This window comes from Cylas formicarius, unplaced genomic scaffold (assembly GCF_029955315.1).
Source record: "Cylas formicarius isolate icCylForm1 unplaced genomic scaffold, icCylForm1.1 PGA_scaffold_9__14_contigs__length_23061073, whole genome shotgun sequence".
Taxonomy (NCBI): Eukaryota; Metazoa; Arthropoda; class Insecta; order Coleoptera; family Brentidae; genus Cylas; species Cylas formicarius.
This window is the reverse complement of record NW_026844365.1, coordinates 16,633,250-16,661,014: the sequence shown is the minus strand read 5'-3', so window position 1 is coordinate 16,661,014 and position 27,765 is coordinate 16,633,250. Positions and strand designations below refer to the sequence as shown.

Below are 27,765 nucleotides of genomic sequence, written 5' to 3'. Positions count from 1 at the left end.
TTCTAATCTTAATGAAGACATTTTTGACTGTTACTACATATTTAGATAGTCTCAAGGTTCGAAAAAGTACTTTCCGAGAAAGGATTTTTAATTTTGCTTTGTTTTGTTATGATGTTTTATTTAATTTCCCTCCTTTTATTTAATTGGTTGTATATATTTATACATGGTGATTCAAAAGCGAAATGCAATATTTTAAAACAAAAGTATTAATATGTATATATATATATATATATATATATATATATATATATATATATATATATATATATATATATATATATATATATATATATATATATATATATATATATATATATATATATATATATATATATATATATATGATTCGTTAGTATCATATATACATGGCACGAATATATTCATTGTGCGAGAAATGTTGCTAATGTTATTGTAAATATTCTATTATAGACAGATCAAATATTTACAAAAATTTATACTTAAAAAATTGTGTATAATGTGAATCTTCATTTGAAATTCGAATGTTGGTATTGCTTTTTGGTACTTTGGCAACCCTGCCATTAACTAAAATAAATTATAATTTGTCACCTAGTAAGTTTAAATTTTGGAGAACCGCGTATCAACCTCAATATAACTTGATTTTGAGTATATGAAGTTTTGTAGGTATTCATAATAATTGTTTTTGTAATTCCAATACCACTCGCCAGTTAATTCGAAAACGTTTATGGAATTTGACAAATAAATAAAAAGAACTACCAATTTTAAAAAAAACCAAGGGGCGCCCCTGGTTCCAACGGTAACGATCATTGTTTTACCTGAGAAATATGCACCGATTTATCTTTACCTGTTTTCTTAGCTTGCGTTCTTTAACTGGTCCGTAAACAATCCCGTTGAGAAGTGAAAATGTCTTCATTGCCTTCATTCAAACCCTCGTTCCGATTATCGGGTACTTCCTGTCGATGAAACAGTGGCACCTTGTTCTTGGTGATCTAGTTTTAAGTTAAGTTAAAAGGCAAAACAGACAAGAATACGCAATATTTGATTTTTTTATATTCATTTAGTTTTCAATGCAGGGTAATAAAAAAGAACGCTACGAAATTACATATATTAGTGTTGGTTTTAGCATGGGTGTAAGTCGTACGGATAAACGACGGCACTGAAAAATTTGCGCAGACGACCCATCATTAAAATCTACAAGAATGTGGCGCGGTCAGACCCAAAGGCGACCACCAACATAGTTCTAATAAATGCCGCTCGTATCCTAATTAGTTATTTATGTTGCCTACCTAATATTAAAGTAATATTAAAACTCATAATTATCTATTAATGCATGTTTTTTAGCTTTCCTCTATAAATTATAAATCGGTTATTTTGACCCGATAAAAAAATGTGAAGTACATTTAGAGATAAATCAAATACTACGTTCTTAAAAGTAACAAAACAATTACCAATTCCAATCCAGTTTATGTTTAAATTGACAACTGCACTATTAATTAATTTATGAAATTAGTGTTTGCCTAAATATTTTTAGTTTACTTCTTGGATTAAGAAGGCAAGCAAAGACGTCATATGACTTAGGGGATACGTGATGTCGTAAACGAATTTCTATGGTACAGAACCGGCATCGCTAACAATATTATTTACCACAGTATAAATGCGACCCGCAACTTACCAAAAATGTTCTATTCGTATAACCTAAAAACTAAAAAATATGAAATATATATGAAAAATGTTTAGAATTAGCAAATTTAACACTTTAGTGACCAACGTAACAAAGCAAAATTTTTACAAAAATGTTACTCGTAGTGCGGCCTTGCCAGTTAACAGATCAATTCTAATTTCAAAATTTCTGTCGCTCAAAGTACCTTTTTCTCTAGCTTTGTTGTAAATAGTGTTATTAACGTTTATTTATTTGCAGAATGCACAAATCATAACCAGGGAGTATTCAGCAGTGTGTTGCCTGCTACGACGATCGGGGGTAAATGATTTATCTAAGTTTACGAAACAGGTTGCAGCTGCAAACTTATTTCATACCTCGCCAATAAACAGCCAGGACCCTTTTCGACCCGATCCGGATCGTAAGCCAGACAAAGATGACGACGATAAAGATAAAATTTCAGCATTGCTGGCCAAAGCATTTTTGTGGATGCTCACTGCTTATATGGTCATTGCTATTATTTCTTTAATGTTTCCCAGCAGCAACCAACCAGAAGTGATTCGATATGTCTCGTGGAATGAATTTTTGTACCATATGCTAGCAAAGGGCGAAGTGGAACAAATTATTGTTAGGCCAGATATTGAGATAGTTACTATTGTTCTTTATGATGGAGCAGTATTTAAAGGAAGACGAGTACTTGGTTAAATAATTTGTGACGTATTGTTGTAATATTTTGTAATTTGTAGATAGACAACCGAACATTTCATATGAATGTTGTTGATATAGAGAAATTTGAAGATAAATTAAGAGAAGCTGAGAGAAGACTGGGAATTAAAGAAGGTGTTCCAGTTATATATGAGAGAGGAACAGATTCGGCTGGGAAATTGTTGATCTCTTTGCTGGTGGTGGCCCTATTAATATCCCTTCTAACTCGAAGCAAAAGTATTCGCCCACCTTTGAGTATGGACACATTCGTGAGTTTAGCATGATTTGTGATCACTTACTTATAAGCAAATGATTCTCAAAGTTATTTGCAGAGTCAACTGGGCAAAGCCCAATTCACACTAGTCGACCCACTAATGGGGCAAGGTAAGGGAGTACATTTTAACGACGTAGCTGGCCTAAGAGAAGCAAAACAGGAAGTTAAAGAGTTTGTTGATTACCTAAAACGCCCGGAAAGGTACAAAAGTTTAGGGGCTAAAGTTCCCAAAGGTGCTTTACTGTTAGGCCCTCCTGGCTGTGGCAAGACACTTTTGGCCAAGGCAGTAGCTACAGAGGCCAATGTGCCATTTCTATCAATGAATGGCAGTGAGTTTATTGAGATGATTGGGGGGTTAGGTGCCGCCAGAGTAAGGTATTTTTCCAGTATTTATCATAATTATTTTGTTTAAACATATTAATTATTTGCGTATAAAAATTTCGTTGTAAAAAGACTTTATTTTTTGCATTGTTCAGTGAATTATATTCAAAGGAAACAGAACATGTTATTAATAAAAAAAGCTAAAGGAATAATAAAAATTTAATGTTATGAAATGTTAAAATTTCTAATAAATATTGTTATTTTTCGGATGTAACTATTTTTGTTGAATTTCTTCCTTGTTCAAATTGAGGTTACAATGATTGGAACAATTTAATGCAGGCACTAAACAGCAAAGAAAAAATGACTTAAGATTTTTTGCAAATTGAAGTTCTTTTTGTATTTTGTATTTTAAAAATCTCCAAGGTTAATCCCTGTGTAAAATTAAAGGAAATAATGGGTAAATGAAACAATTATAATAATTAGCAATAAAGTTCTTTAAAAGAGTTTTACCAACTCGCATAAAAGGTGATTAGAAATTTTGTAGATCTTTAGCAATTGCTAAAATAATATAGGAACAAATTATTAATACTTTATTTATTGCAGCTCTGAATATATATTTTTTAAAACCATTAATCGTATAAATATGGCAAAAAATTATTAATATGTTAAGTAATGCAATACAAATAAGTAAAGTGTACTTACGCCATTGAAATCTCTATTAGTGAAATTTATTTTCATATATTTTGTATCTGATTTAGCCTTTAGAATAAGTGAAACATTTTAAAATTTGTTTTTAAAATAATTCACTCACTTTTAATTAACTTTTCTATTAATAGTGTTTTCGCACCTGATTTATTAGCTTTTAACTTTTATGATATAACATTATAACACCTATGGATTTTTAACAGCAGGTAAAATTAATACCTAAATTAAATTTTTCTATATCCAGAACATTTGGTTAAAAAATAGAGCATTAGCAATATATGTAATAAGCAAATTTGCATTTAAATAAGTTTATAAAAGTTTTTTTTGCAATTTTCTAATCTAATCAAAATTCTAGATGTAGAAATTCACTTAAAATGCAATAAGGATAACTAAATTTCCAAGAAAATTCCTTTACCTACTCCCTTGGAATTCGTATTGATAAATGTTATAATAAGTAAGATTTTTAAACTTGTTTATAAAATAGTTGGTCCTCATTTTAAATTAACCATATTATATTTAACGAGTACCTGATCAAGGCAGTAAACACGCTTTCAGGGATCTTTTCAAAGAAGCAAGAAAACGTGCCCCCTGTATAATATACATCGACGAAATCGACGCCATTGGTCGAAAACGTAGCGGCACGGGGAGCATGGAAGGGGTCAGCGGGGAAGGCGAACAAACCTTGAATCAGCTTTTGGTGGAAATGGACGGAATGGCCACCAAGCAGGACGTTATAATGTTAGCTTCTACTAATAGGGCCGATATTTTAGACAAGGTTGAGTAATTACTTCAAGTCGTTGAATATTCAATCATCAATGTAACGTTGCAGGCTCTATTGAGGCCCGGGCGGTTCGATCGACATATCCTTATAGATTATCCGGACTTGGTGGAGAGGAAAGAAATATTCGAGCAACACTTGAAGGGCATCTCACTTGAACACAGCCCCGAGACTTACTCGAAGAGGTTGGCGTTTCTGACGCCAGGATTTAGTGGCGCTGACATCGCGAATGTTTGCAACGAGGCTGCCCTGCATGCGGCCCGTACGAAACAAAAGGTCGTCACGGGAGCTAATTTGGAATACGCCGTCGAGAGACTAGTGGGTGAGAGCGTACTTTTTTATTAAAAATATTTAATTCCGAAAATATTATGTTAATAATTATTTTATTGGAAGTAAATTAAAATCGGTTTTTTACAAGTGGTAATGTTAGCCACAGCTTACTGTACAATCAATTTCTCTCTTTATCTAACCTTTCTGTTTTCAGGGGAGTGATTTTGGTTTTTTGAATATTTTTTCAATTTTAAAAGACTCGTTTGCTATCTTTTGAATTGAGTTATTATTAGTGTGTATCTGACACTTTCCAAAATACTAGTATTTCAGAAAGCTTTCTATGTTTGAAGAGTCTGCTGCTAGACAACCATAATCTTTGCAAAAAAAAGTCACTAGAAAATGATAAAATAATAAGATTGTTCCTGCTTAAAAGTTTATGATGTCTTGATACTCAAGGTTGTTTTTTAAAAAATTTTATTTATAACTGACCTCAAAGCAGTAACAATATATTACTAAAAATACTGATTTAACAATGTTACTATTATGCAATATAGAATATTTCAAAAACTAAGTAATAATTATTATGAAGCTAATTTTTGTCTTTAGACAACATTTTAAGATTTTAACGGAATTTTGGTTAGTTTTCTCACTTACAGTCTTCGCCAATTCATTGTGGATTTGCATACTTGTGTACAGTTTTGGGAGTCTTGACGTATCTTTGTTGCATCGTCATCATCATCATCATCCGCCAACCTCTTGCATACACTGTTGAACGTAGGTCTCCTCCATCTCCTTTCACAGTATTCTGTTTTGTGCCTTCTGCTTCCAGTTTCTCGCCGTTTTTCTCAGATCGTCTTAACATCTTGTTGGGGGTCTACCTCGATTTGTCTTATTTTCTCTGGGTCTCCATTCTATCAACCTTTTGGTGCACCTATTATCGCTTAAGCGCCCTATATGACCAGCCCATCTCCATTTTCCTTGAGTATTTTTTTGTATGACATCTGTTATTTTAGTTCTTTGTCTCACTAGAATGTTTGGTACCATGCCTCTTCTTATAATTCTCAGCATTACTTGCTCGTTCCATTTTTCTTTGAATTACGTAAGCGTTTCCGAGCCGCATTTGACAAGTTGTTGTATCGTACTTGTTTTTAAATGCCTCCATTCAGAATCATTTGCCTACAGGGTGAGAAAAAAAGCAAATCATTTTGTTTGATTAAGTAGTTACTAACAAAACAGAAAAAAAGTATATGGTTTACTTCAATAACTTATGTAGCTATAAGAAAAAAAAATCTTGGTATTTATTACTAGTATCAATCTGTCTAAAGTACTTGACTGTGATGTGGAAATCCCTTTTAGCACAGAATTTTTTTTAGATTATTTTGAAATGTAGCAAGTTTAAATGGTTTAATCGTTGAAGTAAAGAAATAAAATATACGAATATTGAGTTAAAAATGCTTATTTATAACTGACCTCAAAACAGTAACAATATAGTACAGGCTGCGAGGTCTAACAAAAATGCTGATTTAACAATGTGTTTTTATAATTTGGTATTTTAGCCGTATACAATAAAGAATGTTCCAAGAACTAAGTAATAATTATTATGAAGTTATATTTTGATTTAAAAAACATTTTAAGATTATAGCGGAATTTTGGTTAGTTTTCTCACTTATAGTCTTCGCTAATTGATTGTCTTCGTATTTCTTCGTTGCATCATACTTATTTTAGATGCCTCTATTTTGACTCATTTAGCTACAGGGTGAAAACAAAACAAATCATTTTGTTTGTTAAGTAGTTACTAACCAAACAGAAAAAAAATAAATAATTCATTTCAATCACTTAAGGAGTTACGTAATAAACGAAAAGAAAAAATAATACGAGGTCAAAAAAACCAATGTCAATTGCTAAATGAAAGGGAGAATAAGGTAAGAAAGAGAAAAATCTTCTTTTGTGGTATTTATTGCTAATACCAATTTGTTTCCAGTACTTCAGGGTAATGTAGAAAGCCCTTTTAGCACAGACATTTCTCTAGATTATTTTAAAATGTACTGTAATAAGTTTAAATTTGGAATAAAACATACGAAAATTGCGTTTGGAGGCGGAACTGAAAAACGGTCCCACTCGATGTCGCCACAGGAGAGAAGAGTCGTCGCCTACCACGAGTCGGGTCACGCCCTAATAGGGTGGATGTTGGAACACACGGATGCTCTTCTAAAGGTCACGATCGTTCCCCGGACAAGTTTGGCTCTCGGCTTCGCCCAATACGTGCCGAAAGATCAAAAGTTGCACAGCAAAGAGGAGGTGAGCAGTTTGGTCTGTCAAAATCGCGCGAGCCTCTTACATTTTTCGACAGCTGCTCGACAGAATGTGCATGACGCTCGGCGGCAGGGTGGCCGAGTCTTTAACGTTTAACAAAATCACGACCGGGGCACAGAATGACCTTGAAAAAGTCACCAAGATGGCGTACGCGTGCGTCAAAGAGTACGGCATGAACACTAACGTGGGCTTGGTCAGTTTTCCGGAATCGGAAACCAAGGAGCTCGGACGTAGGCCCTACAGCAAAAAGTTCGCGAATTTGATCGACTTTGAGGTTAGGAGGTTGGTATCTCAGGCGTACCACAGGACCGAGGAAGTGCTGAAGACGCAAAAGGACAAGTTGGAACTAGTATGTCCGCCCTTTTTTTTAGCAAACTGGCGTTTCGCTGAGGGTTCGTTTTTATTCTAGCTGGCCGAAACTTTGCTGAAAAAGGAGACGTTAAATTACGACGACGTCGAGAAGTTGCTCGGACCGCCCCCGTTTGGTAAAAAGAATCTGATCGATCCCGCAGATTTCGAGGAATTGATTAAGAGGGGCGGAGACGATCGTTCGAGACCGTCGAAAGATACGGAGGGCAACAGTAACAGCAATAGTCGGACGCCAGCCACGGCGTAGAAGGACTTTTCTCCTGTAGATTTTATTAAAATTGATGATTTATTAAAACACTAATGTACTTTGGCGCCTTTTTTATTGGTATCATAAAATTAGCGAACCTTGTTTATTCCCTATGTTGGCAAAATGTTAAGTAATATTTTGCTGTAATTTTTGAACCTTTCTTTGGTGAAGGGTAATTCTAAATAAATACAAAATACTAGTGTATTTTGGCCCCTTTTTTTTGTTACTGAAAATTTGTGAACTTTGGTTATTACCTATTACCTATGTTGGCAAAATGTTAAGCAATATTTTTAGGTTAATCTAAATTAATACTATATAGTGTATTTTGGCTTTTTTTTGTTACAAAAAATTAGCTTTTACTCTGAATAAATGATAAAATACAATATAATAAAATAAAATACAATACAAGAGGTAAAGTCAAAAATTTTAAAATCACCTGCATGCAAAGAACTATTGCATATGGTCTTTGCAAATAACACCCAAAATTCCGATTTTCTATTAATTAGCATGACAAAAATTCAATGTTTTGGAACTATTTTGAACACAGGCCTATTGTAAATATCAAAGAAGCTACTACTTTATCGACAAAGCGGCAACGTCACAAGCACAGAGGTAAACAGAAACTATCCGACGCGATTCCTTATTGAAATCAAATATCGTGTGGCTTAAACTGCCATAGTAAGTATTAGGCAGGTATTAGGTATTTTTGATTCAAAACTTTTCGTGACTTCGACGGTGGATTTATTAGAAATGTTTCTGCTCCCATCTCATAGAGGAACGCTGCTATAATTTTAATGTTGTCACTAGTTACTTCTTTTTCACGATCTTCTTATCTGTAGCGAATAGATTAATTAATATAATAAATATAATTCATTCTAAAGTCTGATACAGCACATCAGACCATATCGGAGGTAGGTGCCAAGCTGTTTTTTTTTTAAATAAGAACATCCCGCATAATATGACCTTCTTTTCTGAACGTTCTAGACATATTTTATATAGTTTTATATCCCGTATAATTATATCGCTATTTAATTTTTTTTTATTTCAAATAAAGCTAATAACTTGTCACCATGAAGAGTTAGGAAAACAGTTCGTACATTATTTGAAAGATTCATGAGTTTTTTTAACCGGTGATGGTTATAGCTTTTGCGGATAAAGTATTATGAATAAATTTTATAGTAGATTATGCCACTTTAGTCCACAGTTTGATTTGGTACGAGTTGAGCGAGTGTTTTAATCATTGAGTGAATAATGAAGTTGAATAATAATATTATATATAATAATATATAAAGAGAAAATATTTAAATATTTCGAATTTCTAGATATAATAATAATAATATTTTCTAATGTCTAAGATATTTCTTGAATTATGTGGGTTTAATAACACACACTTAAGCGTTTTATTTTAAGAAGGATGTATTAAATATTGGAATTTATAAGAAAACTAACAAAATTCATTCTACACTTGGTCCGCCATTCCACCGCGTTCTTCTCTAGTCACGTAGGCCAAAAAGAAGGAAGTTATTTCAAAAACAATACATGTAATGCCATCTATGTGACAATAACTGCGTTCTGCACTAATACATTGAACAATATTCACGTCCATTTACAAGGGAATTTTATCCGAACATCTATAAACTATAACTGTTTAACTATATTCCCTTCAGCAAAATAATAGTAAAAGCATATAATACACTGTAACAAAAATGTATGTTTAATAAATGTGGGAAACTGTGAGTGACTAAGCCAGAAAAATTTGCTTTTCAAGTTAGTAGGTTACTAAGTTCTTTAAAGGTATATGAAAATTCATTTGGTTCTGCAACTCAGGACAATTTACTAATGAGCCACACAGTGGTGTTTTTAATTATAGTGATGCTGTGCTCGGTAAAAATATTGGTTGCTATCTTGTCGAACTATACTATCATTATAATATAATAATGTTTTGTCATACGTTACAAGTCTTTAAACACGTCACATCCTCTTAATTATCATCTTAGTCAGGTGATAATTAAAAGTTATAATACAGTAATTGTTATATTTGAAAATGCGAAGTATTTAATGATATTAATACATAAAAAAAGTGTAATTGTAACAGAGCTATAGCTTGCAACTACTCATATTAGTACGCAGTACCTAAAGTTACTAACAAGATAGTATGACAAAAAACAAGATACCATTAGCAAATTACCAAAAAAGAAAAACATAAATTAGAGCAAGAGAAAATAAGCAGTGAGGGACAAAGATAAGGAATGTTGGAAGAAAGATGTAAAAAGTAAAATAAGTACGTCATGTACATTAATAGCGAAATTAAACGGAAACTGTGTCCAAAATCATTCAAAGATATGCAGAAAAGGATTCGGGTATAACAGTTATACAAAGCAGATCTAAAGCGATCTTTAACTTTTGCTTGAATGTACGGACGGTCGAGCATTGTAACTGAACGATCTCTGAAACATCAGTCAGAGGACTAGTTTATCAAATAAATACGAGGACTGTGTGAACGGGTAATTTAAAGTAATATAGATGCAACTGAAATCAAGTTTTCAGTCTAAGCGGATTAAAATTTCAATATGAAAGAGATACATGATTGAACTGTCTCAATCCACAACATCTACAATGTAGATAAAATAATGGTGTCACATAGGTGCAATTTCATTGCAAAGGCAAGAAAATTTTTAAACAGGTATAAGGTCTTTTTTAATTTTGTTGGACTAGATAGGACACGTGAGGTCTAAATCCCATTTTGTTATCAGATCATAGGCCCAAATTTTTGCATCGTGTATTGCCAAACAAAACGAGCTGAGATTTCGAGTAGTTAAGGAGAAGTTACAGTCTTTTAGGGGTAAGTTATTTGAAGTACACCACCACCAAGGGGAAAGTTTTCATTTTTTTGACACTTCCTAGTATACAATTCACAAAATGTTATTCGCCTTCATCGCCAGATTTGAGCGCTTGGCAAATTCTAAATTTAAACGGATGAAATTTTTGTTTTCTCAAAATAAAATGAGCATTACGTTCTATTTTCTCAACAGATATTTCCGGATTTTTAGTTACGGATACTGGTTTCAAAAACGCACCATTCGGTTTAAGATTTGCAGTTAATGTAGGTAGTACTATTGTACCATAGGTCAATAAAATGATTTTGACATTTTCTCAACGTCATCGTGTCAGCACCTACTACACCCAAACATTGAAAATTTATTAAAAACCTTTATTGAATCAATTTTTAAGTTAATAATTGAGGTTTTTTTATTTTTAATCCAAATTGGTATTACAATTTTATCCCACACTATCATTCCATTAAAACGTCATAATTATTACGTAAGCAAGGAACGAAAGTTGGCGGAAATTTTTACTAAATTCGTTCACGACTTCAACAACCAATTAGCAAGGCAATAAAAATTAGGTTATTCCAAACTTTGGGTGTGCGACCCTCCGTTGGTCTCTTCGACGGGACCAAAACGTTGCCTGTTCCGCCAGCCTTTACTCGTTCCCTACAACTTTCAATTCTTGTAGATGCCGTCGAGCGAGTCGCCGTAGAAAAACAACAGAACGGCGCGGACTTTCGACCGGTACGAATCGAAGTGGGTCGCGAGCACACAGTACGACCGAAATCGCGGAAGCCATGGAATAAGAATTTCGCGTCGGCCGGGTTGTGAACTAGACAGACGCTCGAACGACAGGTGGTTGCTTGAACCTTGCGGCACCCTTAAATGTGCGCGTTGAAGTTTCGCCACACGATATTATGATGCACTCGAAAATACGTTACGGCCCGGGCCGGGGGTTTTGGACTGTGATTTTGCTCGTGTCGTCGGTGGGTGTAATCCAAAGGATTAAATGCCAAGGTAAACAAAAGCTGAGAACGCCGCTCGCGATTTGGAGCGGTCGGGCAGTAGGCTGTGGCGGCTTTTAAGCTCTTTTTTTTAGGTAACCGAAGCGAATGTCGAATTTTCGGTACTTCTGTGCGGTATCTCCGTTATTTTCAAATGAACCAGTAAACTGTAAAAATACTATTAATAACAATATTTTGTACTCTGTTTTTGAATCTGATAATTCGTGGAATGTACCGAGTGATCATTTATAATGTCTACTCCCTCCCCCCGCCCCTTAACTTTTTTTATTTTACGTTTAGGACAAAAATGTCAAACCCAAAAGTTGTTCAAAAAATAGTAAGATATAAGTTATATATTTTTTAATAAAACACCCTATATAAAATACCCTAAAAATTCTACACATTTCTTGTATAATTTGTCCTATACCCAAATCAAATAAAATGCCTTATTCGCAAAGAGAAAACCAATGAATTTTAGAGACGTTTATTAAATCAAATTAGAGAGCTAAATTGACCCAAAGGGAACTAAGTGTAATTCATCCATGACTTCAGGTTTCTGATAAAAAACTTTCATCGAATTGATGAAAAACTTCAACAAATATGCAGCTTAGCCAGAAAGAAGAAAATATTTCGTATGATTTTATATCCTAATACCCCCATACTTAAATTCAATAGTTTTCAAAATATTTGTTAACTTAAACGCAACATTAAAAAAGATTCTAGAACTTATTACTTAAGTAGGTATAATATAATATGTGGGTAATTAGTTTTACAAATGGAATTGTTCAACTGGTACCCATTTTTCATTTGGAATTTGGACTTCTGTTCTTATCAGGTTTTTTTAGCTGCTCTCTTTTAGAAAATTTGCTGTAACAAACTTTTCCAAAATTAGTTTTTTTTTCTTTCAGAATAAGGCAATTTATAATTAAAGGAAACTAAGTTTTACCAAATCTGTAACTGTCAACTGTCACTCTCAGTTATAAACAAACATTTTGTTTCTTGGTAACAACCTACTTCACAGCCACCTAAGATATAAATTCTAAATTCTAGAATATTATTTCATTTTTGAATGTTGCTTTTGTGTACAGAAAAAAATATATCTTGTAAATAAGTTACTATGTTTTGTTTTTGACGTTTTTTTCTCCCCAAATAAAATACAAAAAAGTTAAAGTGTAGGACATTATAAATGATCACCCGGTACAGTGTGTTCCCACTAATTATAAAACTTATTAATAAAAGCAGTGTATTGTCCTAACTATGGTGGATACATGGTGATTTTGAAAATGTTTTTCGACATTCCTTATAGTTCGGTTATGCGTTCACTTATCGAAAAGGTAAGGTAAGGCTTTTTACGCAAGATCCAGTTAGTGATTATCGGAAACTTATAAATCTTGTTCCAAAACCGAAACTTCTAGTTCAGCTTTCCACAACACATAGAGGTATCTTAAATACAAAGCAAAAATTTAGAATTCTGACAACTTTTCCTTCACCATTGCTCATATTATTCCAAAATATGAAAAATTCGATATATTAGAGGTGTATTGTCAATGCGGATTTAATATTGCATAGCTACAAGTTTATTTGGCAGGCATAATAAATTATGTAATTTATGTAAAAAAAAATCTGTATGTTCCTTGACTTACTCATTAAAAAAGATAAAATTAAAGATATATGCCTATATAAGCTAGTAAAAGTCTAATAAAATCTATAGAAGTTTGCGAGTTTCAGAAGAAAACTGACAACGCTACTGGATTCTACTTAAAAAAACATTTTTTCGGTAAGTTACCTCATAATTATCTAAAAGTCAATGTTAGCTATGATAGTTCTGTTTTGCGTCGTCATTAAATAAAAAAAATAGCCTTGAAAGCCATGAAAACTGCCACAACGCTAGCTTTATTAATAAAGAAGATGCCCCGTAAAACCATAAAAATGGGACATACTGCACAAAGAGCCCAGCGTAATTTGGGTTATATGCTCAGAACATACAAGGGCTTTAAAAATCCAAAATTATATTATATTTTATTTAATAGCATTTTTTTCTAATTTTTATTATGAAAAATATATTATTCAAATTGAACAAAAAAAACAACAAAAATTAATTAACACAATTTTCGTTTAATAAACATAGACACTGTTTTAGCTATAACCAGAATCTGGCCTCTTTAGTGATTTAGTGATTTATTTTTTTCCGTATAATATAACTTTTTAGAAATTATTACCATTTTCAGTAATTTTTTTAAATGACAATAATTGAATATTCACTTAGCCAAATTGAACATAAAATTTCGCATTTTTGAAAATCAGATTTTCTAGATAATAAAAACAATAATAAGTAAAACAAATAGTTAGTTGTTGATTTTAGAACACTCACATCGGCATTTATTCATTTCTATTTCTTATAAAATAAATCAAATTGAAATCAAAGACACATGGCTTTATAGCAGATCTTCGAGTGCAATTTAGTTTTGCGAAATCTGCGAAGAAGGCCAATCGTTCTTCATAATACTATTTAAAGAATTCAAAAAATGTGCCAATTTTGCATTACAGCTTTTTTGATTTGCTTTATTTGTTTTATGGTATCACCTATTCGTGTATGGGGAATGGAACGCTCTGCATATTTTTGAAATTTTGAAATAAGGCGGCATCTTTGAATAGGAAAATAATTTGAAAAACGAGAGATACCATAAGTGACCCACAAAAAGTGGACGCCATGTAGACTAGGAAGAATTAGAACGTTCGGATTGTCGATAAAAAAATAAATGCTATTTGTCAATCCCGAGGAGTCGGGCGGCTACGGAATTTTTGAAACCAGTTGAAAATGCAACGGACCGTGTCTGCGCGATCGTTGAAGTCTCCGAAAAGTTGGAGCGCTAGACTTGCTTGGTTTCCTTATATGGCGTCAATCCGTTACGTTCTGGAAAATTCACTTAGGGAAGTTCTTAGATTTCATTAGCACAACATATTTTTTGAAAAACATAATGTTTTTAGCAAATGGCTTTATAGCGAGAATTTTGATATCTCAATTTACCACTGTCGTTACAATTTTTTGTTACAATCTGTATCACAAATTCCTAAGATATTATTTACATTTAGAAAAAAAAATTGGAAAGGCTTTTGATTTTAATTAAAAATCTGTCAAATTCTACACGAAAACTGTTAAAAGTTTCAAGGACAAACCGAAAACTTCAATCATGTGCTGGGTGTAGATTTTTGATTGGGGCTGGAGGGGGGTGGAGGGTAAGATGAGGTAAACGTCATTCGTCTTTTTTCATATGCCTGATAATTCTTCTTATTATTATTTTCTTATCTTCTTAATTTTTGACAATTTTTGAATAGTAAAAAGTAAATGTCTTTGATTGCCATTTTTGATAAAATAATTCCAGTAAAGACCGCACTGAGATATTTTTCGATAAGAATTATGAAATCAGAGACACACCATGTTATCAAAATTTTTTTTTGTATAAATGAAATAATGATTCAAAGAAAGGGCGAGAAAGCAAAAATTATGAAGGGAGCGGAAGGAATGATGAGCGATAGCGGCCATAGACGAACAAAAAGGGGGGAGAGAAGTGGGATGGATGAATGAAGAGTGTAAGAGTAGAGAAAGACATCTCAAGTGAGAACTTAGTTCATGGAAATAGTTTGTTTATACATATATGTCCGTAGGTCAAAAAGAATCAAAGAAACTATTTAGCAATTATGGCAGATCAAAAATAAATTGATAGAGGTGGTTTGGGATAACATTGTTTTATAATATTGAAATTAAATTTTTAGACGGAACCTACATTTTTCTATAATTTGTTTCTTATAATTAAGCTGTTTATGATCAACCAACCAGTTAGAAACCAACAACGCTTTATTTTTGATGTCAAAGTATGTTTAAATTTTTATTTTTTAAATGTTTGACGAAAAATAAAAGAAATAATACTATACAGACAAAATATACTTAGCAATCTCTTTTGGTATTTCCGTGAATCGTTCTTAGATTTAAAGAAATTAAATAATAGCAGCCGCGCTTACGGAAGCAAGACGACAAAACGATCTCATTGCGAGCTTTACATTGCTGTCGTTTCGCACAGTGCGTCCCGCTCGTCTATTGTCCCGTTATTTCTAGTGTTAAAAATGACCTCATGGTCGTCTTGACCTTATATACGAATGCCCAGTAGCCGATGGACTAGAAACGAGCCTCACTGTGTCATAGACTGACTCGCAGCCGATGCTCGTGTGTGGTGTGCCAAATACGCGTAGATTCAAGGTCAATGGCGAATCGATTTGCCGATCACCGTCGCTGATTTTAATTATGTTCTTTAAGTAATTTTTGAGTATCGAACTGTCGTGACGGTGTCAGCTCCTAGAGACATAGAGATATGAAACATTTTTTGACCAGGTCCTATCAACATCTCGTTTTAAATCAATAACCTCTACGAAAATATCAATATTATCTAATAATTATATGATTTAAGTAATGGTATATTATGCGACAAGTGTAATAAAGGGCATTTGATTCACGAGTTTATTTGGCACGAGAGGAGCGCAGCGATTTAAAAACTGTACCGAACGTGTTGCATACTATACTTTTTCTACGACCTTCACGAAAAAATCACAATTTAACAAATTAAAAATAATACCAGATTATCGGACTACTAAATTTCGTACCATTCAAACAAAATATTGTTTAGTTGCCATTAAACCTATTCGTTTATCGTTCCGATCGGTTCTGCTATTGTTGTCTCTTTTTAACTGTGTATTATTGGATATGTCATATAAACAACGGAATAAAAACAATTTTAAAATGTTATCTTGTTTATTTAACTTTTACAATTGATCGTTAAGTACTTTATTTAAAGAAAACGACCGTAATTGGAAGAATAATCATCCAAGGATAGAGTTTTTAAGAGGATTAAATTTAATGATAATAATAATCTTCAATTTTGTTTTGTTTGTGCTCATGAGACATGGATATTTGAAAATCGTACAATTGGTCTTGGCAAGATATTAATATAAAAACTGTAAAAACCACTAAAGTTCATGCGAACGGTATGTAAAATTTCTGTGAGAAATTTAAATTAAAAATGTCACTTTACTACTCGATTTTAATTGTAGCTTGTACCTTCTAGTATTTAAATTGTCTGATATTGCTTAACATTTTGCTTCCGAGTTGCGAAGGAAAAATTCCTTCCTTAATATAAAAGATATTTCAATTTTGTACTTACTTGCAAGTTGATATTGGTTTTCCTTACTTTCTTATATTTCAATATTATTTTCGAAATGTTATATTCCCCAAAAAAATTAATTTTTAGATTTTTTGTGTGCCGTGTTGTGTTTTTTTTTAATTTATTGTTTGTTTTCTGATGTCCATATAAAAAAATTATTGTTTGGGTGTGATAAGCTTACAGTTTGAGCCCCTGGGATTTAAAAGTTTAATAAAAATTTATAAAAATAGAGTCAAAGCTATGATATCACATTTTCTTTAGGTAACCATAAAACTACTAAGGATAATATTTTGGGAAAATACATTAATATAGTTCATAACAAATCATAATTTTATCATAAGGATGTCAGAAAAAATAATAAAGAAAATAAGAGGGCCGTATTATCAAAAATATAAAAAGGACTGTTCTTCTATACTGTATATTGTTAGTGGTGGCCATTGGATGTCCCACTATTTCTCTTTTTTACGTTTTCTTAAAACTTTTACCAAATTTTGTTGCGTTTTGTTTTTTCTTTGTAATAAAATAAAAATTTCTGTAAAATAATCTTTTAAGAAGAAAATGTAAAAGAACAAAATAAATTTAAAAAGTGGATTGCGAAATATATTCAAGACAAAAATATGTATTTCGAATACCTAATTGAAATTTACACAACAAACATCTTTGATCACAAAAACCGGTTTTTAGAAAATTTTAATTTTTCTGGAGGAGTGTCACCTGAGGGACGTTGTGCAACTTTTTTTGGACATAAACTTTTTTATAGGGATGTTTTCCTTTTTTAGGCGAAAATAGCTTTTTTTTTGCATTTTATTCTCAACTTAAATTTTTTTCAGCAGAAATTTCTATAACCACCAAAAATACTATATTTTGGGCCGCCTCTTACAAATTTTCCGAAATATATTTATTAACGAAACAAACCTTAATTTTTCAAAGAAACTTCTACAGGCTACGGTAATACTTCTGGATTCCTCCTGCGTTTCGCCAATCATCCTGTTGGCTTCTTCAGAGCTTGACTGAAACTGGCTCGCATTTTACTCTGTACCTGCTTATATACTTTGTGAGGGAGGTGGAGCTAAATGAGGGCATAAACACCGTCTCAGATGACTGATTCCCATATTTGTGACAGGTACAGACATGAATCGCTGTTAAGATTGTTAGGTTGCTTATAGATTTTTATAGACTCTCGGATTTTTCGTTGGTAGAAGAATTGATTACATGAATTTTAGTTTTATCGAAGAAAATTTTATTTCTGCTTTCGTGATTGTGTTACGCAACAGCTGAGCCTAGTTGATATTTTTCGTCCGGTCTCCCCAATGTATTCTTTGCCGCATATTCATGGAATGCTGGTATCTCAAATGGAATTTTTCTCTTTGACGGATCGAAGATGTTAGAACTTTTGATATGTGGTCGGTGATGTTTTGAATGTAAGGAAGGATCACAGTGGCAAGTGTAGGAATGCTTTCGGTCCCATTGCTATTGGAAGGTTGTGTTAAAGTGTTTTTTTACCTTATTTTTCAGTATCACCCAGTGTATATCACACTGTACGAAGAGAGTAAAAGAACAAACGTATGCTGAAATTTTCGTTTTACAGCCTTGTCCCCCTATTTTAAATTTGAAGCATCCTGCGTAACGTATCGTTTCATGTACCTACCATATATGTTCCCAAATTTCTGAATACTTTTATGGCCGAAGGACTTTTTAACAGACGACCCGCCGTGGATGTTCCGCGCTGGTGTCCTCGGAGGATGCGTCGAAATAACAAATGGATAAACAATTATTATTGTGCAACGATTATTTTTTTAACATTTAATTTACGCAGGAAGTTAACGACCGCGCTCTCCTGTGGCAAACGAAAGTGTTGCGTAACAGACCGGAATAAAATAATACAACGTTTGGCGAACCTTGCGAAACAGCTAAAATATTTTTTAAATTAATATTGTATCGTAAAATTTTAAGTGTTAGTTGGATATAAAAAATTATGCAATGAAACGTATTAATTATAGCGCAACTTTTATCGCCCGCACCCAAATCGGGGATATGGATTTAGCAATAAATATAAAATATGTAGACAAAACTGAAAAAATAATAAAACTCCTATATTATAGTAGAGTACAAACCATACAATTTCTACATGTATTTAATGGGATTTTATTTTTTAACTTTGGACACTTTAACATTTTAATTAAATAGTATTATATAATCCCAAAACTAGAAGAGGGAGAAATGGGGATAAAATCAAATATATTAATTATTTTGGATTTTTGTATTCTCTAAAATGAGTGGTCGCCAACCTCATCAATATATTGAGCTACTTTGTTAATTTTGGAATAAACAGTGAGCTACCCACACGTAAGCCACGTAACGCAACGTAAATGAAACAATCCACAGTTAATTTATCATTATATGTATTTATTTTACTACTTAACTTTAACTGGTAATACATAATATATGGTGGGTTTTAACGTGTCGGCAGCGCCGATCCCTTTTTTGCAGGCAACCTTTTTTTACGGTGCTCGCGATGTTGCCGTTGCTGGTCAGTTTTGAAGATTGACCAATATATATATGTACTAATAATAAACTAATAACAAAATAACTAATATTACTAGTACGTACTTGTTCATATAGCTGCATTCCTACCTACCAAACTTTTATCCAGCCACAACGGCATGTCACGTAAGATTTAAATATCGTTAATAATAACAACAAAAAACTAACTCACTATTATGAACATGAACATTGAGAAATAAAAAAGCACGTTCAATGTGAAGGCTGACACTCAGACTCATCGATAATTTTTTTAATGTTTGCAGTATAATTTGATACAGCCATTCGAATACAATTATCCAAATGTTCATCTGTAAGTCGATTGCGATATTTGTTCTTAATAAACTTTATATCGGAAAAGAATTGAACTGAGGTGGCTTTTACTTGATGAAAATCCATTGATCAAAATAAATAAGCACTAAAAGTTCAGATTTTCACGAAATTATATATTTTGACATGACAATTGTTTCGACAACACCGTGTCTTTATCAAATTTGGGTTGGGTTATAGAAGTTTCTGCTGAAAAAAAATTGAGTTGAGAATAAAATGCAAAATAAGCTTCATACATATTTCAGTTTTTAATTACATGGCACATTATTTTATGAAAATACTATTTTCGCCCAAAAATGTCCAAAAAAAGTTGCACAACGTCCTTCAGGCGACACTCCTCCACGAAAAATTAAAATTTTGTAAACCGGTTTTTGTGATCCAGTCAAAGATATTTGTTGTGTAAATTTCAATTAGGTATCGGAAATAATAAAAAAAAAGTTTTTTATTGAAACATGTTTATTAATCAATTTAATAAATTTTTTGTTGTTCTCAAAATACATATTTTTGTCTTGCTTATATTTCGCAACTTTCTAAATTTATTTTGTTCTTTTACATTTTCTTCTTAAAAGATTATTTTACAGAAATTGTTATTTTATTACAAAGAAAAAACAACAATACGCAACAAAATTTGATAAAAGTTTTAAGAAGAAAACGCAAAAAAGAAAAGGCCACCGCTAACAGGTGTGCGACAATATAGAGTATAGAAGAACAGTCCTTTTCAATTAAATCGAATCAAAACTTTTAGATTTTTGATAATTCGGCCCTATAATTTTCTTTATTATTTTTTCTGATATCCTTATGATAAAGTTATGATTTCTTATATTAATGTATTTTCGCAAAATATTATCCTTAGTAGTTTAATGGTTATGGTTTTACAAATTTTAATTAAACTTTTGAATTCCAGGGGTTCAAAATGTAAGCTTATGTGGAAACAATTGTCATGTCAAAATATATAATTTCGTGAAAATCTGAACTTTTAGTTCTTATTTATTTTGAAAAAAGAAGATTTACACAAATAGGTTGAACTGAATACTTTTACTTTCAAGGCAAGACTGCGTAGAACTGAATACTTGTCTTTACTTACAGATACATTTGGTAGTTGAGACTAACGATTTTAAGGCTAAATCTTTTTGAAATTCAATAACTTCCATTTCTGTTGCAGAGATGTCTTCGCCAAAGTTCTGCACAACACAAGTTGCACATTAGTTTTTAGTGGCTAAAAGCTACGCACATTTAGACCTAATGACTAAAGTTTTTTTAAACGAATTGCGATGAAGACTGAATCCCAACTACAAATCGCTTATGCAACAATAGTATTTAAGTTTCATCTGGAGTTATTGAAATTATCATGATTAGAATGTTAAGATGTTCTAAGCAATAAGTTAAAAGCCGGGTCTCAATCGATGTTCTCATCGCAAGTTTCTTCATTCTGAGCCCCAAACATATCACTAAATTTTCAGAAACGCAATTGCAAAAGCAATTGGCAACTAATAATGAATTTGAGTTTTCTATAAAGTCTTGAAAACCTATTAAAAAAAGTTCGACAACCTCTGCTTCTTCAAACCTATGAAATGAACTATTTCTCTTAAAGTCTTCGAGAAATTCGTCCCTTAAAGTTTTGCAGCTACTTTTTTTAACGGCTTGTGTTCAATAAATTTGACAAATTTTCTTAAATTTCATTTGAATTTACAAAAAATCTTGTCAATATGGCGTGCAGACACATAGACCTACGGAGCTGATTCTTTAGTATTATTATATTTATTCCAATTGTTTCTATTAGTTTTTTTTTATACAGGAGCTCAATCTATGTTGAAACAATGGCCACCATAAAAAAATCAACTCGATTAAGTGCCGGAACAATGACGTAAAATAATTCTTCATAGTTGGACCGATATATCGATAAGCTGTTGAAGGTTTCCTTTTTAGATTTGAACGTGCTTGAGCGTGATTTTTGGGTGAACGGTCTAAACCAAACGAACGGTGTACAAGGTGATCAAGCGGCGTGCAAAAAGGGAACCTATATTAGGTTGTTTGTATCCCAAAGAAGTCAGACAAGACGTTGAGTCAGTGGTGCCGTACATAATGACCGCAGCATGTGGTAAAATTATTTTCGGGTATAATGATAACAGGGTGACCGTAATAATAATGCGTTCTTAGTTGATGACGCACTATAATTGGGCCATGTTAGGCAAAAAACTTCCAACCCTCAAATAAATAATTTTGAGATATTTGTAAATTAAATTTTTTCGAAATAAGAAAATCTGCAGTCGGCACATACAAAATTGAATACAAAAAACTGTAGCAATAGTGTTACTTTACAGTATAACAAGTTTTTATTTATTTTTCAAAAATATCAAAAATTTTGTGGCTTGATAGGATGTTGGAAAGTGAAAAACACCAATAGGAAGTATCAACAACCTATTACATTAAAGAATAACGAAGGAAAAATATAAAATTCGATAACTTAAGTATCTACTCTGCTTCAACATTGAAATCTAGCTTCTCCACGTCGAGCTCATCTACATCTTCAACTATATCTATAAAAAGGCAAGGCATATCCCGGTATAAGATGCCTTATTTCGTTTAAATTCTTAAGATTTTCCTCAGAGTTTGGTTTACCATTTGGCCAAGGTGAACTAATGGTCTTCCGCTTAGTTTTTTTCATATTTATTGCCTGGTATTCATTTGCAAAATCATTTTCTTTAAGTAAGATTATAAACGGGTCATTCTATTGTAATTTAATCGATCTAATATGCAGCCAGTTTCTTTTTTCTAATGTTTTGGTTTGTCGTCTGTCGAAAATATTTTTTTGCGATATTTGAAACGCTATAAAAATTATTCGATTATTTTTGTTACTATAAGTGGCTATTTTTAAAGGCAGTTTCTCATAATATCAATATAGCGATCAGGCGTATCAACACGTTGGAATGATTTTAATTCGGTAAGAAGCTGTGTCCCGAGAGTCGAAAATTGAGGGCAATTGTTTCGAGATTTGCGGTATTTTGTAAAATATGAAGAAAGAAAAAAGTCGTTTCAATATTTTTGTTTTGACGCTCACACGGAGAATAAGATCTTTTGGCTTCTGAGGAAATCTATGTTTGAATTTGCTTTAATATACATGATCCCACTTCTTGACACCCTCGGCCAGCGTGTCCTTCGACCCAAACATAACAATATCCGCTGTGAATTTCAGTATTATATACTCAAAGCTGCCTTTCATGGAACACCTTTGTGGGTATTCGTGTTAAAGGTAATTTTTTTGAAAATCAAAAGCACTCATATTCATCATTGTCTTTAGCTTTTTCAAAATCTTCTTAGCGCAGTATCCGAGCTTCATTAGCTAACTCTAAATGTTGCTTTTTACAAAACTTCCGGATTTCTCCTGCGTGGGTTGTTGTTGAGTATGAAGAATGAAGAGTATGTATTTTTTTTAACAATGGAAATTTTCAAGGTCTAGAGTGACATTGGGTTGAACAGATTTTGCAGAATAAAGAGGTATTAATTATTGACCAGATTACCCATTTATCTGACTTTTTCATATAGCTTTTTGCATAACAGAGCCCAATTGTAAAAGTATTCAATGGCGAAAATACGTGAGAACTCTTTCGCATATTATAACCATAGATATAAAAAATCGAAATAAGATATCTTCTACTGAACTAGATAAGTCCAAAATTGGATCCCATACTTAGAACCTGCATGCTAGGAAAGTTGTGCCTTAATATTCAGTATTATGTTATTGAAATTATAGTTTAATTTGATACTAGGACCAGAAAAAACTTTCAAGCTTTTTAGCAGTTTCTGACGGTCGTCTTTGGCATAACTTATCAGATGGTTCAGTTACCATTTACCGTTATCTAAAGCAGAAAGGTAAAACAAACCCTAACAACATTAAACAGAATAATTTCCTTCCGGTTTATGGTCACAATGATCGCCTAAATCATCAGGATTGTGCATTGGTTTCTACTAAAAACAAAAACACAGAAATGGCAGAGAGATGGGACGATCGACGTGAAACTTTTATTTCCCAGTTCTCCTGAACCTACTTATAAAGTAATGAAGATCGTGGTTAAAGTCGCGTTTATCAAACTTGTTGCATAACAGACTATTATACATTAATGAATAAAAGTTCTGAAGAATGCAAAATGTGTATGACGGAATTATACAAGCTTCATGATAATCATAAAACTGCCCAGTTCACCCTAGTCAGTAGGACGCAAATGTGTCTGAAAGGAACAGACAAACAAAACATGTCGCTTAATGTGGCCAGTTTTAATAAGTTAGGTTGGGTATTCGTTCGTTTATTTTTTTGTTATTTTTTTAATTAACAACAATTTTATTTCAAATATTATATTATTGTGCAAATAAACATATAGTTTGAAAAGCGGCTTCTTATTATCAATGACGAAACAAGCTATATATACAATTTTGAATTATTGGAATTTTGGGATGAACCTCCCAATTATATTTGATCCTATGATTTTTGTTATCTGAAATATTTAGGAAAAAAAGGTTTTTTGTCTTTGCAAACTTCCTTTAGAAGGCCTCTTATATGCTTCCATTACTTCGGCCTAAATCTCCTAGGTGGCCTTTCTTTCACCTGCATTGTCTGGAGTTAACATTTTACTATCCATGCCGTCAAGAATGATTTACATAATCTTCAAATTCGGCAACCCCTAAACCAAAAATCAATTCCAAGGGATAGTAGTTTAGTTTTCTTTTGTACAATTGTTTTATAAAGCCTGATTTTGGTTTTCCTTAAGATCTTAACCCTCCATACCAACGACTTTATTTAAGGCTCTTTTCTGTGTGATATTTTTCGGCGGTTTTTGCGCTTGCCGTAAGGGTGACGCGCAAATATTTATATACTTCGTTTTTTTGTATTTTCTGTTAGTCCCGATTTTTAGTATTCTTCACGTGGTCTTCTGAACATCCCTGCTGGATGCGCCTTTGTCTCCAGTTATTAGGACCTGCTCAGCAGCAAATAATGTGCAGCGTTTGCTCTCCTACACGAATTTCCATTCCTTGGCATTTTCTTTCCCAGCGTTTTTTATATTACTTTTGTTACTGACATCAAAATTTTGCATAGCGATCCTTACTTATTGGAACTGTATTTGTCGATGAACTACTGTAACAATTATTAATTAGCTGTCGAGGCACGCCAATGGTAAAAGAATTTCTTTGACAAAATGTCACTTTTATAATCCGCTTCAACCTTCCGCGGTTATGGTCTGGTAGCCAACTTGTTTTCTACGCCCACCGAGACAAGTGTACACAATGCCAACGCTTCGATGCGGTGATTGCCAATATTTATTCCATTAAATCGTACAATTATTTATCTAACAGAAAATAGAACGGTGCCGATTGTTACAATAATATAGCATTATTTTCACACCACATCAAACTCTTTGACAATTTGTTCCGTTTTTGGGTTCACTAGGATTGAACTGTTTCGTAAAGTACCCATTAATTGGGTTACAGGAACTTTTATTTCAAACTTTTAAATTTATACGATAGAAATAAATGTTTTTTTGCATTCGTTTGTTTTATATCTATTCTTCCACTGAAATGTTGTATATGTAAATATATATTTTTACCAATCAATTGAGAAAGTCAAGTTGCGTTGTTTTTGAGAGCTTGATATTAAATGAACTAAATGAACAATTCGACCTCCTTACTCCAGATATGAGATTTTGAGTTATATCGAACTCTCAAACCTATTAGGTGTTTAAAGTACAAAAATCGACATTGAATTCAGGTGAATTTTTAATTATTGGGTTTCATGAAATTGAAAGATCAAAATGGCAAATGGCTGGCGAGTTTCAGAAAATTGGCTGCGTATCAGTTAAATGAATAAAAGTTTTAATAAGTTAATTTTTAAACTCTTTAAACTTCTCGATGTGACGAAACAAATTTAAATTTAAAGCTTATCTTAATTTGTAGACACTAATTATGTTTTAAATTAAAAATTTGAACTAGATATGAACGTCGTGGTTGAGTCACGACTATAAGTTTTGTTAAAACGAATTTTAAAATCAGTTTTCAAAAAGAGAAAAAAAGAAGAATTTTCTGACTTACTTGGCATGCTTTTAGGGAAACTAAATGATCCCAATTTTTTTTGTGTTTATCAAATATAATTTATCTAAGATGATTTATGATTTATTCAATTCAAAATCACTGTAAGTATTGTTCTATTGAATAATATGGTATTAAATTAATATACACTTTTATTAATTAAAATTATATTCATAGAAAGCATTTTAAATGCTTCTGTACTTATTTAATATTGATTCAGCTTGATTGTGCTGCAGATTGTTTCGAATCAATTTTATCAACAGACGTCGCCTTGAAGGATACGCTTGTTTTATATTTTGTGTTTTATACGTGCTGTTCAAACGCGCGAGTTTTTTTTATTGTTATTAAATCTCAAGAAACTATATCAAGTATGAACGCATTCATACTGCCAAAAAATAGTAATCTGGTGACTTTCGCAACATGCGAAGCTTTTCGTCTCGATATAAAAATAAATAAACTTGTTTTTTATACGCTATTACATGCTTGCGTAACGATTCTATTAAAGCCTTAAAAGTCACTCGCATTTTACTTTACATCACTCTAGCGTACTTTCTTTCTGATACTGGACTTTCTTCGGAGGTCACTCGTTGGAAATGAAATAACCGTCATAAACGAAACATCGACAACCTAAGGTATCATTACGGCATATTTCTATACTGTGAATAGAATCTTCTTAATTGCTTAATATTACCTTATTCCTCGGAATGAAAGTATTTGATTTTAATTTCTTTTATACGGTAGATGGTTTCAAGCTCTGCCTTTTTTCTATTATCGAGAAACAAGAAAGGAAGAAAAAAGAGGAGGATAAAATACCACATTAACACAGGTTTTAATTTGATCCTTTAAAAATTGAAAATGAACTTTTTTAACGAATGTGTAATGTGTATCCACCTGAACCTTGTTTGTCTATAATTTTGTAGATCATAATCACTTTCAAAAAACTCATATTTCTAAGATTATTTCCTCAAATAATTGTCCATTTTCTCTGCACATAGGTTTTGTTTGCAACAACAGTAAAAACGAATGTATTAGTGATCCTTATGTACTCTTTTGCACTCTGAAAAACATGAGCATGCACAGAGCCAATTTTTGATGTTCCGCTTTTAAGTTTTCCTTGTTTACTGTGAGTGTAATGAAGTTTATCTTAAATTAGACGCATTAGACTCCTTGTTCATTCATGAATTGGCCAACATATTTATTGTCCCTCCTGAGCTGTTGTAAATGGTGCATTTCGTCATCTTAGCAAACAACAATTTTTGTTATAGCACCAAGCGCTGTGAGAATGCTACGATACAGATGCTTTTGTGGTGCTTCTGAAGAAAACTTTGCCGAAAACAGTGTTTATCCGAAGTATTAGTAACATTTCTTGATGCAATCCTACTTCGTTGTGTATCCATACTTCTATTCAATACAAGAGAACTGCAAATACGTAATAGAGCAGTTGTGAAGGTTTTACTGGAAAGGAGGTTATTGATTGCAAAAACACTGTATTGATTCTTGCCATATTACAACATTTAACGTTAAAATAAATTTAAATTTAAACTAAAAAGTAAACCTAACCTAAACTAAGTGCTGCGGTGTAGGCTACCATCCTCCATTTACATATATAAGGATATAACAGTTAGGGAGCTGCGCCACAAAAGTCGGTCTTGTTCGGCCTTAAATGGGCCTATGGGCGCTATTGTCCTTCAGAAAAATAATTTATAAAATAAATAATTAAAATAAATATATTATATATATATATATATATATATATATATATATATATATATATATATATATATATATATATATATATATATATATATATATATATATATATATATATATATATATATATATATATATATATATATATATATATATATATATATATATATATATATATATAATCCTTGTTGTTTACAACTCGTATACGAATTTCCTCCATCCTTTCTTATCTAGTGCCATTTTAGTTGCTTCCATTATCCCTAGTCCTCTTTCTCTTAGTATATTAGTATATTCGCTATGTTCCGTTCCTATGCTAATTGCGGTCTTCCTTTATTTCTTCGGCTGAATCTTCTCGCTTCCCAAATCAGTTTTGTTGGTGTTTCTTTGTCAATTCTTTTTAGTTTTCCGCACCATTGTAATTGGAATTTCTCAATATGTTTGAGAAA

At 32.3% G+C, this 27,765-nt stretch overlaps 2 protein-coding genes across 2 annotated transcripts in view; both read left to right on the top strand.

Moving 5' to 3' along the window:
• Positions 1 to 1,646: 1,646 nt before the first annotated feature.
• LOC132707599 (paraplegin) lies at positions 1,647 to 7,706 on the top strand. Its single transcript, XM_060679505.1, has 9 exons — positions 1,647 to 1,840; positions 1,898 to 2,329; positions 2,383 to 2,610; positions 2,674 to 2,990; positions 4,197 to 4,416; positions 4,471 to 4,741; positions 6,785 to 6,987; positions 7,040 to 7,351; positions 7,412 to 7,706. Exons 1-9 carry the CDS (start codon positions 1,709 to 1,711, stop codon positions 7,616 to 7,618), a joined length of 2,322 nt encoding a protein of 773 aa, XP_060535488.1. The 5' UTR covers positions 1,647 to 1,708; the 3' UTR covers positions 7,619 to 7,706.
• A 3,450-nt stretch (positions 7,707 to 11,156) lies between these two features.
• The window catches only part of LOC132707597 (sushi, von Willebrand factor type A, EGF and pentraxin domain-containing protein 1), a 74,180-nt gene continuing 57,571 nt past the window's right edge, over positions 11,157 to 27,765 (top strand). Inside the window, exon 1 of the mRNA XM_060679504.1 lies at positions 11,157 to 11,463. Coding sequence (XP_060535487.1) covers positions 11,364 to 11,463 — 100 coding nt within the window. The 5' untranslated portion in view covers positions 11,157 to 11,363. The remainder of the gene's footprint in view (positions 11,464 to 27,765) is intronic.